Here is a 17964-nt window from a genome sequence, read left to right as displayed (position 1 = left end):
GTTTGTTGTAAACTTGTCAATAATCTTGCTGCAACTTTTCCTAGCTCTGTTCAAACTTGCTCCCTTTGTACACTTGCTACAATTTTAATTATGGAATAGACTGTTTTAGTGTGACGTCACATATTTAGGCAACCCGCCACAAATTGTCATAGTTGAAATTGTACAGACGAATCTAACCCTTGTGTACTATTTACATAGATATAAAAATGAACAGCTTCAAATTAATTAATTGCTAAAATTTTTTATGGTTATAAACTATTTTCTCTTTGTGGTTTATTTAACTCGCTTATTTAATAAATAAAATTACTAGCACATAATAATATCTTCTCTCAACTGATTGTTTGTTGCGATGTTACAAGTAGGCACTGTTTGCCAAAGTCACTAGATTTGTAACAATTGGCATTAATACATTTACGGAAATTGCGATAGCAACCGTTGCCTATTATTTGACGTATGTGACGTCACTACTAAAAAGGCCTATTATCAGTATGTTCTTTTAAATATTGCTATTCGCTTGTTTAGGTAATGTTATAATTGTAATTTTGTTGAAAATCATTTTAGAAAAACAAAATGGCAAAGACCGATTGTCGTAAAACTAAAGCAAATTGAACTTTACCTCTCCTTTGTTAAGTTTTATAGCATTCAATCTATGTCGGTCATACTATTTCTAAGATATTTATGACAAAACCATAATTATAAAGACATCAACCAATGAGCGATCGCATTATCTCAAGCATAGAAGTAACGGTTTGTCCATGTTCGTTGTAAACGAATCAGTAATATTGGTCACGGCAAGATTTCGGAATTTTTGTTCGACAATACCAGCCATGTAATGTTGGTTGCATAAGCTCGGCGGTCCATGGCTTGTAATTATTTATGCAGGTTCTGTAGTTAAATTAAAACAGTGACATTAAATATTCTAAAAAAATTACAATGACCTTATACAGTTAAATTAAAAATAATTATAATAAATGCAACTTTGGATTGTCCCCATTTTTACAAGCTTTTATTTAACTTATCTTGTTAGTCTCGGTCAAATCTAGCAACTGAATTTTAAGACAGTTATCCCCAACCGATTGAGCTCAAATTTTGCATACACGTTTAGTTTGGATGAGAATGCATGGTTAGCTAAGTGACGCCATTCTAAATATGACTCCCAAAGATGGCGGACCAGTTTTATGCACCTCCATGATATGGATATCAAATGAAAGGGTTTGCTGAGAAGAATACGAAAATAAAATGACGTTAGTAAAAGCTTGTTTTTATTTTTTTTATACATGAACTTATTCTAGCTGTGAAAATATTCAAAAAGATGTACCTATTTCCCCCTTTGAATATAATAAACAATTACACAAATAAACTATTAAAAATAATAACTAAAGTTAGAGAGTACCTACCTTCTAAAGACAAAAATATTCTTCTTTTAGCGGCAAAACCTTAAGTCTTTCGTCCTCCTACGCCACTGGAAAACAATTTTTTTTCGATCAAAGGTGATTAAATGTCAACCCTGAGTTAATACGTAGCTAGGACAAGAACAAAAAGCCACGTTTTTGTGCAAGTATATTTATTTATAAATAATATTTGTAAATAAACCTAAATAAAACATAACAATCAACATCTGTTTCTGAATAATAATTTGAAAATTAACAAAAAAGTGACTAGTACAATCTGCATCAGTACATAAAATATAATTAGGCATTGAATTTTAAGTAATCATAATGCTTAAACTATATACATTTATTTACCTATATACCTACAGCAGTGACTATAACAAGAATTCTTGTTATAGTCACTGCCTACAGTGAAAGGTAAGTATTTTCATGGGCGTAGCTAGGGGGGCACGGCCCACTCCAGAAGGCCTGGTACACACCCTAGAAAAAAAAGTTCCTATAATGTTATCTTTCTTATTTCGGTAAGACGCTGTCTGCGTGACCTTTTTTTTAAATCAAACGAAAGAATGTTTAGATTTTGACATTTTACATCGGTAAGTTTCGCTGCATAATTGCGTGAGCTTGTTGCCCTGGGCCCACCCCAAGCAAAAATCCTAGCTCCGCCCATGAGTATTTTAATCAAACGTGATAAAGGTATAATATTAAAATATTACAGGCACATTTCACCCTGTATATAGGATACCTACTCTACTTTTGCCACTCACTGTATGTCAATAAAATTATAAATATCAAATTACCTGGACTTTTACTAGTTTGTAGGTAGTTACATCACATAATGATTCCAAAATAAACTTAATTATTTTGTTTTGTTGTAATGGCTATACATGCACAGTTTATATCTAAATATCTGTAGATATTATTATTATTCTTATAATCACATCATCAGCCCTCGTTAACTGACACTTTTCTGAGTAAACTATGAAAACGTTTATTTTTAAATACTTATGGGCTTCGTTAAAAGTTGATAAATTATTTCCTTTTTATTATTTTTTTTAAATTAGAAACCTTTTAACTCGCCGCCGCTGGTCTACATTGTACTTGTATACTTACAGAGAAATACTTATTCAGGCAGCAGTAAAGCCCCTCATACACCTACGAATAAAACTGTGCAAACGTAACGTTGTACAACAGGCTGTTGTGCAAACAAGGTCCCCCATACACTATACGCATTTTTTTGCGCAAACTCCAGTTGCTTTTGTCTTGTTTTAATGGTAACATGAGGTCTCGCGACGCAGCCTATATAATTTCTATTGGGTCGAATGTTGGTGTTAAAAAATAAAAAGGAAGCAAAGGGTCTGAATGAAAGAGTGATTAAAGAAAAGATCTGTTTTTAGCCACGCAAATTTCCTCAAATAACTTCACAATAAAAATTATTTGCGAATGGACCTCTTAACTTTTGATGAATTACTAAAAATTGTAACATTATTTATAAAAAATGAACCAGTTATCACGCTTGAAAACAACTGAAGTGATTGCACAATATGTCGCGAGTAGGCCCGTACACCATACGACAGTTTCAAATTAATTTTAAACACTTTTGAATTTCTGAAACTGGTTGCAAAGCACCTTAAACAACACCATACACTATACAATTGTTTGCACAACAGCCTCAGTTGCGCAATTTGTTTGCAGGTGTATGGGAGGCTTAAAATTAAAATATGCTTATCACTCGGGGAAACAAGCAAAATTGCAACTAAAATTAGGGATATTTAAGATTTCGTCAGAATTTCACATACGGAAACTAGACGAATTTTGTGGAATTTATGTGATGTGGATATGATTTGAAAAAACGAGAAAAACTTCTAAGAATCCTAAAATAATTAAAAACTAAACACTCTCTCTTTATCAGCATAAAAAGGACAGTAATAAGTTTAAATTCAACTAATAGCGTTTCATCTTTCATCTCATGTGATCGACAGGTTGAAAATGTTGCTAACAAAAAATGCATGTGAAAAATAAGTGTACTTAATAACATAACCGTTTTTTTAAGGTTATTATTAAATTAAACGATCAGCAAAACCAGACAGACAATCAGTATTTAGTTAGCCTCCCGAGAGAAACTTTACGTGTTTTATTGTTAAAATTTGTGTTTAATTACAAAACAGCAAGGGTGTCGCCAAGAGGGGCAGGAGGGACAGCTGCCCCCCTTAGAAATTCGAAAAAAGTACAAACATTTTCTTAAGCTAAGAAAATATCAGATTGGAAATTTTTAATAAAATATTTTATTTACTTACTCTTTAATTTTGAAAATTAATACACGACTCTATTTACTTTATTAATGGCCTAGCAGTGATAAGTATACACAAAAAAAATATTTTTAAAAACCATGATTTTTTTAATAAAGTGGTAGAAAAATTTTCAAAAAATCCGAGAAAATTAACCTAATTTTCGCCAAATTTCTTAATTTTTTTATTATTTATATTTTTTTATGTTTTTCTTGTATTAAAAAAGTTTTATCAAAAATATTTCTAAAAAAAATTAACTCACTGTACCTATTTCTACCTATAATTTATATTTCCCCCATCCTCTCTTATCTTGCCCCTTCCTAGTCCATTGGCTGTCGACGCCCTTGTAAAAGTAGTGATTTTCATGTAGTTTATTGCAATTTTATAGTATATACATACAAGGTGGGCCATTAGTGTGAGAAAATAGAATAACTCCCTTGTTATTCATAATACATAAAAAAGTTTATATAAAAGTTGTAGAGAATCAAAATACCTAAAGGACAAAGTTAATGTAAAAACGGGACATGCGAAATATTACATTTTTTTAATGGAACACCCTGTATATTTTTAAACATAGGGATTTCTGAAAAAATTCTATATATGGCAATATAAACAGTTTACCATTTTAGTGCAGAGTTGCCAAGTTATGTAGAAAATTCTTCGAATTTTGGAAAAATTATTGTTCTATTTTATTTATATATCAGTTCACTTCAACTTTTATTAAGTATGTTCTACACCTAAAGTTGTTAGTTTTTAAGATATAGCAACATATCTACAAAAAACCTAATTTTTACTATTTTCGGTCGCAGGAAATGGCTTTAGAAAAAACTGTCACATTGTGTCAACTTGTAAGTTCATAATTTATCATTCCATTTTGAGTTAATTTTATTAGTTAATATTTATTTGTGGTATTCTATAAAATAATAAAAATTTCGTTTTTTCATAAATGTTGCTATATATTAAAAACTAACAATTTTAGATATGCTTAACAAAAGTTGGAGTAGACCGATATGTGAATAAAATAGAACAATAAAATACAGGGTGTTCCATTTGAAAAATTTTAGAAAATCAAGTTTAAACGTTCTACAAATTATAAAAAAAAATGCCCTGTATCAAATATCGATATTAGCCAAATAGGAGCCTTTGTCTAACATTTGCCTATAACTCTGTTGAATTATTTTGTTCCAAGTGTTAGTAGCTGAAAGTTAATACAACTTCTTCGGGGTCATGTTTTTTCCAAAATTCGAAGAATTTTCGACAACTTGGCAACCCCGCGCTAAAATGATAAACTGTTTACATTGCCATATATAGAATTTTCTAGGAAATCCATATGTTTAAAAATATACAGGGTGTTCCATTTAAAAAATGTAATATTTGGCGTGTCCCGTTTTTACTTTTCACCCTGTATGTATAAAATTAATTTTGTAGTTTAGGTTTCTTGATTCTGTATCACTTGTATATAAACTTTTTTTCTGTATTATGAGTAACAAGGGAGTTATTTTACTCTATCACACTAATGGCCCACCCTGTATATAGATACATAGTAAAGAATCATTACATTAATCATTACAGTGACTAGTGATTATTTTGAGGGCCAGAAAAAAATCAAAACTGTAACCCATCGTACCGGTACGTGAAATTTATGAAGTTTTGTACTTATGAGGGCTCTATAGCAAATAGGCGACCAGCAATACATTTTTATAGATTTTATTGCGCAGTTTGCCGTTTTTGAACAAGCGACATTGTAAATTACAAATTTCTTTGCATCAAAAAGTAATTTGACTTCCAAAGTAAGTCCATTTCATAGAAAATCTGCGTTCAAATGGGGGAAAGTTTGTTATTTGTACATTAATTCATATTTGCACAAACTGTGTAATAAAATTTATAAAAATGTATTGCTGGTTGTCTATTTGCTATAGAGTCCTCTTATTTGTAATTTGTAGCATCAGTATGTTTACAATGTCAGGAACAACCATATCAGTAATTTTACCAAACAAATTATCAGTAATTAGTAAATTTATCACTAAACAAATTCATGATCAGAATCAACTATGATCAACATGGCTGGTTTATTTTGAATTGTATTGTCTGTCCGAATGACTAATATTCATCAATCACATAAGAATAAAAAGATTTCATCCTCGAAATCAGGCACAGCACACACGCAACTATCCTATACCGTTTTGTTATATAAAAAAATCAGTTATCTACAAGCTAAAACATTTGGCACAAAAATACGAAAATATGTTAATCACCTTAAAAACTTTTAAGTAATATCTACTGATCTACTGCATATGGGACTATCTCGAGGACTATCTCTAAGGAATTAATGATTTACGAAGAGCTCAGTTGAGAATAACTGATTTGGACACGACTTGATTATTATATGTATTACGGTAACATAAAAGTGTATAGAAAATAGTTGAAACAACAAATTTTCTCTACTATTTCCTTAAGTTTAATGAAACATTATAAGTATGTATAACGATACTATATAAAATATTATTTAATTAATATAATCAATAAAAAAAATTTGGATATAAAAATTAGAAATATTCTGCGAAATAAATTCAAAAATTCAATTATATTTCTTCATTTTGTTGATCGTTTACTGAAAATTAAATTATATAGCATTTTTCCTTTCAAAAATAGTCTGTATATACACCTACACCTATAAATATATTTTATAAAAATATAGAGTCCAAATAAATATCTTAAAAAAAAAACATTTTTAAGTCGGGGTAAATCTTATCTCATCTCAAAAAAAATATAATTTATAGAAGAATTGTAGAATGTTAAAAACTGTGACAGAGGATTTGAGCAGATATACAAATTTTCAAATTTCTTTAACATACAGTGCGTGATGGGGGTTGATAAGAACTTTGCTTATCCTGGGAAGCCATGGGCAGTAATCAAATGTGTAATAAAACATACAAGGCGTCCAAAAAATTTCAAAATGTGAAATTTGAGCTAAGCAAAGTTGTTTTCGTTAAAAATGTATTTAACAAAGTTGTTCGAGAACTCAAGGAATGCTTAAATACGGGGGATAGTCGGAAAGTCAATATACATCAGAGCATTTGGTAAGTCGATGCATTACTTGCAGGGGGTTATAGTACAAGTGATTTGTGATATATTTCCTTAATATACCATATTCCGAAAACAATTAGTTTCCAATCTACAGGGTGTTAAAGTTTTAATAAAAAAATGCAAATTTAGAAATATTGCGGAAATCGCTCAGAATATTTTAATGAAATTTTGCAGGCTTTGACAGTTAACAACAATACACATTTCACAATAAAAATATTGTTTTCAGTTTCACTAGTGGCGTGCGCACTGGATATTTTTAAAGAAAAAAATGATACGCCACTGATTTTTCTTAAAATAAAAATTATTTTTGAATTTCTTGTTCAATTTGGAAGAGAAAAGGTTTCTAGTCTGTTTTTCTTATGACGCACCATTTTCGAGTAAAAAAATTTAAATCGATTTATTGCATGACGTAATCCGGTTTCAATAATTTGAAAAATAACAGAAATTATGCACTTTTTTTTTGTACCTACCAATTTTATTACAACACATTATTAATAAAGTGACAGCTATTATTAATTTTGTCAAACAATAACAAAAACGAGTGCACAGCCAACCTGCTAATTTCTGTTTAAGATAGTTAATAGTGAATCTAAAAACTGATAAATTTTTTTAGACTGATGCTGTTAACTGTGAGGAGTAATAATTATTTTTTGTAATAAAATTGGTACAAAAAAACTGAGTGCATAATTTCTGCTATTTTTCAAATGATTGAAACCGGATTATGCCATGCAATAAATCGATTTTATTTTTTTTTACTCGAAAACGGTGCCTCATAAGAAAATCAGTCAAGATACCTTTTCTCTTCCAAATTGAACAGCAAGGCATTCAAAAATAATTTTTATTTTAAGAAAAATCGGTGGCGTATATTTTTCTTTAAAAATATCCAAAGACGTGCCTGTGCGCACGTCACAAATGAAACTAAAAACAATATTTTTATTGTAAAACATGTATTGTTGTTAACTGTCAAATCCTGTAAAATTTCATTAAAATATCCTGAGGGGTTTCCGCAATATTTTTAAATTTGCATTTTTTATTAAAACTTTCACACCCTGTAGATCGGAAACTAAGCATTTTCGGAATATGGTATATTAATGAAATATATCTTATACTATAACATCCTGCAAGGAATGCATCGACTTACCAAACACCCTGTATAGTCACCAAATAATTTTTATTAATAGCAACAAATTTGTCTTGTGAGTTGTAATGGAATCGGTAATGTTCCATATCGATATGCAACACAAATTTTTAGTGAAAAGTATCCAAATGTAACTGTAACTCGTGGAGCAGTTCACAAGCTATATAATTATAAAATTTGATACCACTGGTGATGTAAATAATATTAAAAAGATAAAAAAATATATCGATGCTGCTACTGTTGTAGTTATGGACTCTACAAGACAATCCAAAGATGTCACTCTGGAAAAAGTCAGAAAACATAGATATTAGCAGATGTCGTACTCAATTAATTTTAGTATACAACAAAATCTATCCATTCAAACCAGTGTTTAATCATAAATCGTTTGATGGAGATGATGGTTGTCGTTTGGACCTTTGTATAACAATGGGCGAGAAACTGATTGAAAACAGATTCTTTCATCACAATATTTTATTTACTGACGGATCAGCATTCACAACTAATGGCGTGGTTTCCTCTCAAAATTGTAGATACTGGGCTAAAGATAATCCAAATTTTCGATTAATAATAGTTAAAAAATTTGAAAGTAAATGTATGGTGTGGCATAATGTATCATAAAATAATTGGTCCTTACTCTTTGGAAGAAAATCTTAATCAAAATTCGTATTTGGAAATTCAATAATTTTGTTTTGGCAGAACTAGATAACGAAAATTTCAGAGTTCAGAAGAAAACTAATATTTCAACAAGACGGATGCCCTACACATTCCACACTTTTAGTGAGAAACTGGCTTGACATTCACTTCCCGAACAAGTGAATCGGATGCTATGAACCAATACCTTGGTCCGCACCAGCACCCGACTTGCCTCCATTAGATTATTTCTTATGGGGATACCTAGTAGGGCCGGCGGAAGGGGTGAAACAGCGAAGCAGATGTTTCATGCCGTATTTTTTAAGGGCGGCATTTTAAGACTTGATTATTAACTTTTAACTAATCTGAAAAAACAATTTTTGGCCCCGAATGCGTGCTTTGTGCTTTTATTAATTATTTAGAAATCAACGAGTTGCGCGAAAATTTCCCTAACATCGTAGTATCTTTAAGGATTTTAACCATTGCTGTGTCTCTGGCCAGTGGAGAACGTTCATTTTCAAAATTAAAAATTATAAAAAATTATTTACGATCAACCATGGCGAAGGAATGGTTAACAGACTTAGCCAATCTTGCTATCGAGAAAGATATAACAAATAATTTTGTGTACGCTGATATTATTGAAACTTTGTTAATGAAAAAATGTAGAAAAGTAGATATGTGATATGTGTAAAGATCTCGTTCTGACATTATTTAGTTTCTTTTTTGTTTTTATTGAATATTTTTATTTTTGGTTTTATTTTCTGTTTCTTATAATTTCTGTTTGTTTTTTTGCTAAAATATTTTTTATTTATTTTTGCCTATTGAAATATTGTTTTTATTTTTTATAACTTTTTATTAATAAATTTGTTATTTGTTCCAATGGGCGGCAAGCAAATATTTGCTTCAGGTGCAAATACCCTGGCGCCAGCCCTGATACCTACAGCAAAAAGTGTATTCAAACAATTTTGACAATAACATTGATTTACTTTAGCAAAAAATTCAGGAATCTGTTGCTACCATAAACGAAGAAATGATCTTGTTTGTGTACAAAGAATTAAAAAAAAAGATTAGAAAAATGTGTATTACTTGGAGGTTTACTAGTTGAATAGGACTTGCTTCGTTATTGGTGTTAGTTCCAAGTTCTATTTTGTTATTTCTATTTTTTTTTATTAGAAAGCTACTATTATTTGGTTTGCAAGCTACCGTGGCAGTTGTTGATGGTAGAACAAATAGTGGGCTGGTTGCCACGTTGTCGGTGGAGGTTTCTTGATGTTTCAAGAGACATATCACTCTTTTAAAAAACTCGAAAACTTTCAAAGTTACTTCTGAGGTAGAGAGCGATATGTCTCTCGAATTGTCAAGAAATCTAAACCGACAACATGGCAGCCAACCCGGAAATTGTTCTATCAAGCTAGTTTTATATTATATTAAATTTAAAATAAAAATTTACTTATTTTTTACAATTTCTGTCTGCTTTAAGGAAGATAGTTAAAAATTACGTCTTCTTTTTCGAAAAATGTATTCTTCCTTTTTTACTAAACCCCGTATCTAAGCATTTCTCGAGTTCTCGAACAACTTTGTTAAATAGTTTTTAAAGAAAACAAAAATTAAAGGCACTTCGCTTAAGGAAAATTCCACATTTTGAAATTTTTTGGACACCCTGTATGTTTTATTACATATTTGATTACTGCCCATGGCTTCCCAAGATAAGCAGAACTTTTTATCAAGAATAACTTTTTCTCGAAAAATCAACAACAAAAAAGTTTACAAGAGTGCGGTACCCCATCCGGGGACACACTGTATGCTCCGGATAAGCTTACACCCAACGTTTATATGAGATAATCCCATTGCGACAAACAGTTATAACACTTACTTTGTTACATTACTTAATACCCTGCCGAGTGAATAAAGGCCACAAATCTACACAATATTGCACTTATAATCTGAAGGCGAACAGCGCCATCTACTTGGGAGTCTCACAGAAATCCCGCTTGACGCAGCCTAAATTAAAATTCTGAAAACTGTTACCTCCTCCGGTCAAGTTGAGCATTTGCCTCAATTGGTCCATGGTTTTCAAGCACACCACCACACAGCAATCGTCACCCTTTTCCGCACACGATGTATTGCTGGACTTGATCATATTTATTACAGTCTCAGTACCGGGACACGTTGCATTGACACCTAAACCACTTGAGGTTGAGCCGGAGTCGACGTTTTGATTGGAAGCGCCGCAACAGCCAGATTTTTGCGTAAAAACTGCATTCGGAACAGATTTGCCACCGGAACACCGAGACATTTGCGAGCCGAGCGAAAAATTCTGGCTGGTCGTAGCGTTGCCACTACGACTACAACCGCAACCACTCTGGTTGGTAATGAAACCGTTCACTGGCTTAGAGGAGGAGCAATTTGATGCAGAAGCGAAATTTTGGCTAGGTGCGGCTTTGGCACAACCGTTTTGATTACCGATGAAGTTATTCCTTGGTTTAGAAGAGCAGCACGTAGACTGTGCGGAAGCAGGTGCGAAATTTTCGGGATTGCCTCTGCCGGCTAAATTTTTGGTGCTAGCTTGTTTGTTCGTACCACAACTTTGGTAATTTTCCTCGGGTCCGGTGCAACTTTGACAGTTGTTGATGGCGTCACATTTGCAGTCCGTACAGGCGCATATATTAGCCTCCGCCGTCAGATTTTTTATCAGATTCGCGTTGGTATTCCCTGTCTTGATGATGTTGTCGCCCGCACTATCTAACAGGTTTGTGGAGGTATCGAGTAAGTCGGTATTAGCTAAGAGATCGGTGGATTTCGATATAGGCACATTGCTTTGTACGGGAGGCAAATTGAGGTATGTCTGAATGGCCGTGGGTAGGGCCGTCAAAGGGTTCTCGTTAAGGTTCTCCTGGAAAATATTGGCTTGACTTGTGGTGTTTGCATAGTTTACTACATCCACCCAGGCAGACGACATCTCTTCATCACAGGCCAGGGACATCTGTAGAGCTTCCGGAGTGTATATCTGATTCTTCAAATTCACTGAGCTGTCGATGACCCGATTATTCTCACTAGGGCTTTGGTTTGGTATGTTTTTGACACTTATAATTTTGACTTTAGAAGCATCTACCTTGACGCCGTCATCCGGTTGAAAAACCGAATTAAACATACTGAAAGTATTTTCACTATTTCCCGTATCGTTATTCAAATTTATGTCGTACAAATTAATACCAGCATTTTCAAATTCTGTTATAATAGAGTTCTCCTCCAATTCTACATGCGTATTGTTGATGAGGGTTTCCCCGTCTTTGCCGTTTTCTATATTTTCGGTGCCAATATTGTAAGATAGTTGAATGGGTATATTTTCAGTACTGACGGTTGCATAGTTTTTCAACCCGTTAGCCATCTCGAAGTGTTCTTCTATTACGGCAGCAAATTTTGCTTTGGACTGGTCTTCTAATGGCATATTTACATTGCTTTCCGTTGTGCTTTGGTTCAGGTAGTTTGGAGTGAGTAAATTGTCTGTTGGAGTATACGAAAAGTCTCCATAAATATTGTCAAAACTAAGTTGATCGAGCGTTGTTTCCGTTGGAGTTAGCAAGTCGGGCACCTGTTTTAATTTGTCGGTATCTTCCGCATCCTGATGTTTTTGGAAGTCTAGAAACATTTAGAATTTGAGAGTTTCTGTTATAAATATTTTTGGGCTGTGTTAAAATAGCTTATTTTTTAGTATAGCCATTTTGGAGTATTTTAAGCATAATTTTTGCAAAATTAGGAACCTTTTGCTACTTACAAATATTTTTACGTTGTGAAAATTCATATTACCTATAGGGTGAATGAGAATTAACATCGGATTATGTGATTAAAAATTCAAAACTATCTCAAAACATTTCAAATCAGAAATTGTACTTGTAAAATAAAAAAAATCTAAGTTGTCTTGAAACTATAATAAATATGGAAAAACAAGAGACATTTTTCATTACTTTGTAGTTTTCAAGACATAAAAAACAATTTTTTTGTTGTTCTTTGTCACTCTCGCTGTATCTTGAAAACGAAAACCTTATTTATTTTCAAGATCTATTACGTATGCTTGTGTCCGTTGTTAAATTTAGTTCACCCTGTATGCGTAAAATTTATGCAGTAACTATTGATAGACTCTTCTTTTTAAAACAAAAGCCATCATAAAATTTGAAGAACAAAAACATTGTAAAGAATAACACTTCAAAAAACTTTTAATGGGTAAAAAAGTACTTTATAAAATCGTTTTGTACAGGAATAGCAAAAATTGAAGCATTAAGAGAAAGCAAAAGCCATAGAAGTAATACTATTGAATATTGAATATACAGGGAGTTTCGTAGGGGAACCCAAAATATGGTGATTTAGCACAACTTACCTTTATACTAAGCCCCACTCTTGAGAAGATGTAGACCTTGAAAATGGGGTTTCAAATTTCGACAAAAATCAATATCTCAGTTATACTTGAAAAACCAAATTTGGTACACGGTGTGAGTGTATCAAAAGCCTTAATCGACAGTAAATAGAGTTCAGTTGAAACATTTTAAAGGGTTGATGATAAGGTATGAAACACCATTAAAATGTGACAGAACTTTTTAACCTGTTGGCGGACTTAAAAAATTATTTCTTTATTTTATGAGAAATTTAATTCTAAAACCTTTCTTACTCGTTAGTTTTCAAAAAACTTTGTCGTTTTCAACAAAAACACGAATAACTAATAATGCATATTGTACTTAGCTATGGTATTTAAAATCATCGAAAATTCAAAACTTGGCTACTGATGAGGCTTGTTTCAACTGCAGAGGTATTACAAATTTACATAACTATCATGAGTATTCCGACATAAATCCTCGATCATTCAGTAAGTTCTCAATATTTCCAACGCGAATTTAAAATAAATGTTTGGATCGATCTTATTGATTGGTATTTAGTTGGCCCAGTTATTTTACCGAATTGACTAAAAACTTATTCAGAATTTCCCCAAAACACTTTCCCGGATCTACTTGACAAGATGCCACTATAACTCTGGACTGGAACATTGGTTTATGCATGATGGGCCACCCCCTTATATTAGTAATATTGTTAGAGATTTTTTAAACTACCAGTATCGAAATAAATGGATTGAAAGAGGAAATAATTGCCCACAAGTGTGTGTTGGTCACCAGACCTCAACAAATGTGACTTCATTCTTTCAGAAACAAAAGAATTTGTGTACTCCTCACCAGTTGCGTCTCAAGAATGGAGGAATTGCATTGCGGATAAATGCACATTTATTAGAAACAATCAGTAGTTATTGGATAGATTTCAATTTTCGACGAAGAATAAATTTATGCCTGAGAGAAAACGATGATCATTTCGAACAATTTCTATAACTTATCAGTGTAAATTGTATGTTATTTCTGTTGTTTAGGTTGTTTGTTTTCTTTTAAATTATTCTTATTCCAATTTTTTTTCCTGAACATCAAGTTTGACGTTCAAATTCATAGCCAACTTTTGAATTTTCAATGTGAACACAGCTACCAATACGCATTATTAGTTATTTGTGGTTTTGTTGATAACGACAGTTTTTTGAAAATTAACAAGAGTAATAATAATAATTTAATAATTAAGTCCGCCAACGGGTTAAAAAGTTCTGTCACATTTTAATGGTGCATCATCCCTTTAAAATGCTTCAATTGAATGCCTCTTTTTACCTCTAGAGGGCGCTTAGCCCTGCCAGAACGATACACTATATGAGACATGGATTTCAGTTAAATCATCTGAGTTTTTGATATGTGATAGGTATCATCAATCTGACCAAAATTCCCAATTGCCACGATTCCCGGTAATGCCTCCTTTTACTGCCAGAGGGCACTTAACCCCGCTAGATCGATCCATAATATGAGAAATGAATTCCAGATAAAAAAGCGGTCTGAATTATTAATATGTGAGCGTCTCCATTCTACTATATATACTGTGTAGTATGTAAAAACATAAAATGAGATTTTGCTTTAGAAAAATGCACCAAAACAAAAATAGGATATTTATTATTATTCTTATAGTTGCTATTTTTGTTATTATTATTACCATAATACACTGAAAGAGTATTCATCATAAATAATTAGTATAATGAAGACGCACCATTAAAATGTGACAGAACTTTTTAACTCGTTGGCAGACTTAATTATTAAATTATTACTTTATTTTATGGGAAATTTAATTCTAAAACCTTTCTTACTCTTGTTAATTTTCAAAAAACTTTGTCATTTTCAACAAAAACACGAATAACTAATAATGTGTGTTATCATTGAAAATTCAAAAGTTGGCTATGAATTTGAATGTCAAACTTGACGTTCAGAAAAAAAAATTGAACTAAGAATAATTTAAAAGAAAACAAACAACTTAAACAACAGAAATAACATACAATTTACACTGATAAGTTATAGAAACTGTTCGAAATGATCATCTCTTTCTCTCAGGCATAAATTTATTATTCGTCAAAAATTGTGAAGATTTCGTTGAAAGCCACTTTTCATAAGATTATGGCAGGGTCCTTTGGTTTTTCTAAGTTCATTATAACTGAGATATTGATTATTTTCGAAATTTGAAACCCCACTTTCAAGGGCTATAACTTCTCAGGGGTGCAGCTTAGTATACAGGTAAGTTGCATTAAATCACCATATTTTGGGTTCCCCTACATGCCCCTGCTCTGTGTCAGTTCTTATGCGAAGCACCCTGTATATTTACATTATGTATTGGACTTGCCTTGTTGCATCAATTCCAGGTTTATTAATTGAAACCGTCATTAACTATGTGCCTCAGCATAAATAGAAATATATATTATAATTTTTGTTAATATTATTTATGAAAAATATTTCGAACCTTAGACAGTTTTTGCGAACTACGTTTTTAAATAAGCGTTTCTAGAATTAGCTCTTGTTTTTAGTTAATATTTTAGCACCAAAACAAATTTAGCAAAATTATTTTCAGAAGTATTCTACGAAATTTGAAACCACAGCTGTAGTCAATTTTAGAAAGAAATTAAATAAAAAATATGTTACTCGAACAAATGGTAGACTGACTTGACGTTACAGCTATAGCAAAAAATCTCAGCAAATTTCCAGAACCATACCGTTACAATTATCTCCGGAATACTCAGTTTCTTTATTTAAATGATCCCAATCCAAACTTCCTCTTCCGTAAGAAGCAAAATTGTAATTACCTTCAAAGTCAAAGGATGGTTCTCCGACCTGTTTCAGTTCCTCCATCTCCAGACTTTGCGAGAGAGGACTCTGTTTCAAATCGACTTGGTCAACGTTTGTACTTAACGGTGTATCAGAATTGTTTTCACTGACTAAACCCGAGTCAAAATTATGCACTTCCTGGTTGTCTTGCGAGTTTGAATCCGTTTTAATATTTAGATCTGGGTTAATAGTTTTATTGCCGTGTTTTTGATGCGTTTTGATATGTGATTTCAAGCTGTGCGGCGTGGAGAATGCTCTGTTACATTCTGTGCTCTCCTTACAAGCATACGGTTTTTCCCCTGTGTGTATCCTTTGGTGAGTTTTCAGATGGTGACTGGCCGCAAATGCTTTGCCACACCCAGTCTCTACACATCTGAAAACAACACATCCATATGAAAAAGGTATAATTTAGTATCTGAAACCACTTACCTATATGGTTTTTCCCTCGTGTGCGTTCGGATATGCTTCTTAAGGTCACTGAAAGTAGTGAAATACTTCAAGCAGCCTTCCGACTCGCAGTTAAAAGTTTTTCCATTATGCAACCTTTCATGGGCTCTTAATCGATATAAAGTATTGAATGCCTTGTTGCAGCCCTCCTGGCCACATTCAAACGGTTTTACTTTGGTATGAACTCTGATATGTATTTTGAGACTATACGAGGTTAAAAAAGCCTTTCCACAGTTCGGTTCTGTACATTTAAATCTAAATTCACCTAAAAATACCACATTAATGAAATAAATATGTGACATCCATGTTTTATTACCCTTATGAGTTTTCATATGTGTCCGTAAATTTCCAACGGTACTATATGTCCGGTAACAGCCTTCGTATTCACAGTGAAATCTATTTACGGTAGTTTCTTTGGTATCGGGGTTAGTGCTAGTTATCGTTAAGGTGGCATGAGATGGCTCATTTGGCATTTTACTTGAAGACGTCGGGTTGATCTGCATATATATTTCATCAAGGGAAACTGTATGTTGGACAAAACTATAAAAAACAATTTATTTAAATTTGCCCTTTTCTAAGTAAATATTGCGATTGTCGTCAGACAAGTTATAACTCCTCGCAAATTCAAGGAGTGTATCATTGAGAGATTAATTTGTTTATTTTTTATTGTATGTTTATCTAACATTAAATAAAATCTGATCATGATAAGATATTAAATACTTTATGTATATGTTATAGACTTTAGCAAATGAATAGCTTAATAAAATAAATAAATAAATAAATATAGGAAATAGAATGTTGTTACAAACCCGATATCGATTTATTAATTTTGAAAGCAGAAAAAATACTTAATTTTTTCGAAAATTGAATAGTCAAAAAATGTAAGGAAAATATCCTCGACAATACACAGTTTTGTTAGAATTTGTTTTCTTAAATTAAATATCAAACGTCCCTCGTAGACGTAAGAGTGTTACTTCATCACACACCCTTGTAAGATTCCAGTGTTGCCAGTGAGTGAAGACAAAGATAAAACTTGACTTAACCTATAAGTTATTAAGAAAAATATTAATTTACTTTTATAAAACACACAAAAGCAGCAGCAACATAAATGTAGCATTTTAATCACGTTAGACTTCAGCATTTTTAATTAGGTTATCAAAGCTTCAAACCATAAACAGTATATTTGATATTTCTCGTTATTGGCGTATTGCTAAATTTGGGCATTCGCAGTCGCACAACCAGATCATTTATTTCTTACCCAACATTTTCGTCATTGTGCTCGATTTTTCCAATATAAGAATAAGACTTCTCGGTTTTAATATTATCCAAAAATTTTGTATTTTGGTTGTCCGATATGGGCACATAGACATTGTTAAAATTAAAATCCAAACTTTCGTCAAGACAATCTTGTAGATCGTGCGTCACTAGAATATTACTTGAATTTTCATTTTGGTCCATTTTTTCAATCCATGCCATGATTTTGAGTTAAGCGTTTTTCGGACCATAAACCACATCCCAATGACGAAAACAAAAACAACATAAATTCACTTAAGATATTTTCATATTTTCTTACTTACTTCAAGCTATATCGCTAGAGGGTGCTTAATTACTGAGTCATTTTCCTCGACTTAATTCTATTTCAAACACAACAAACACCTGTCAAAGTGGAAACATTTTTCACAAGTTATTTTAATGTATATATAGGTTATTTAGTTACTTATAGATAAAATAAATCTTTATTTAAATAATGTAATAATGTCGCAATT

General features: G+C 32.1%; 1 protein-coding gene across 1 annotated transcript; it reads right to left on the bottom strand.

Annotated features, from left to right (window-relative positions):
- Positions 1-1598: 1598 nt before the first annotated feature.
- Positions 1599-17784, bottom strand: LOC108909754. Its single transcript, XM_018714166.1, has 6 exons — positions 17457-17784; positions 16515-16738; positions 16181-16463; positions 15730-16124; positions 10560-12170; positions 1599-1871 (listed from the first exon to the last, which is right to left on the bottom strand). Exons 1-6 carry the CDS (start codon positions 17672-17674, stop codon positions 1831-1833), a joined length of 2772 nt encoding a protein of 923 aa, XP_018569682.1. The 5' UTR covers positions 17675-17784; the 3' UTR covers positions 1599-1830.
- Positions 17785-17964: the final 180 nt, after the last annotated feature.

The sequence above is a fragment of the Anoplophora glabripennis genome, unplaced genomic scaffold (genome assembly GCF_000390285.2).
Source record: "Anoplophora glabripennis isolate ALB-LARVAE unplaced genomic scaffold, Agla_2.0 scaffold410, whole genome shotgun sequence".
NCBI lineage: Eukaryota > Metazoa > Arthropoda > Insecta > Coleoptera > Cerambycidae > Anoplophora > Anoplophora glabripennis.
Note: the sequence above shows the minus strand (reverse complement) of the source record. Positions and strands in the feature narration are given on the sequence as shown.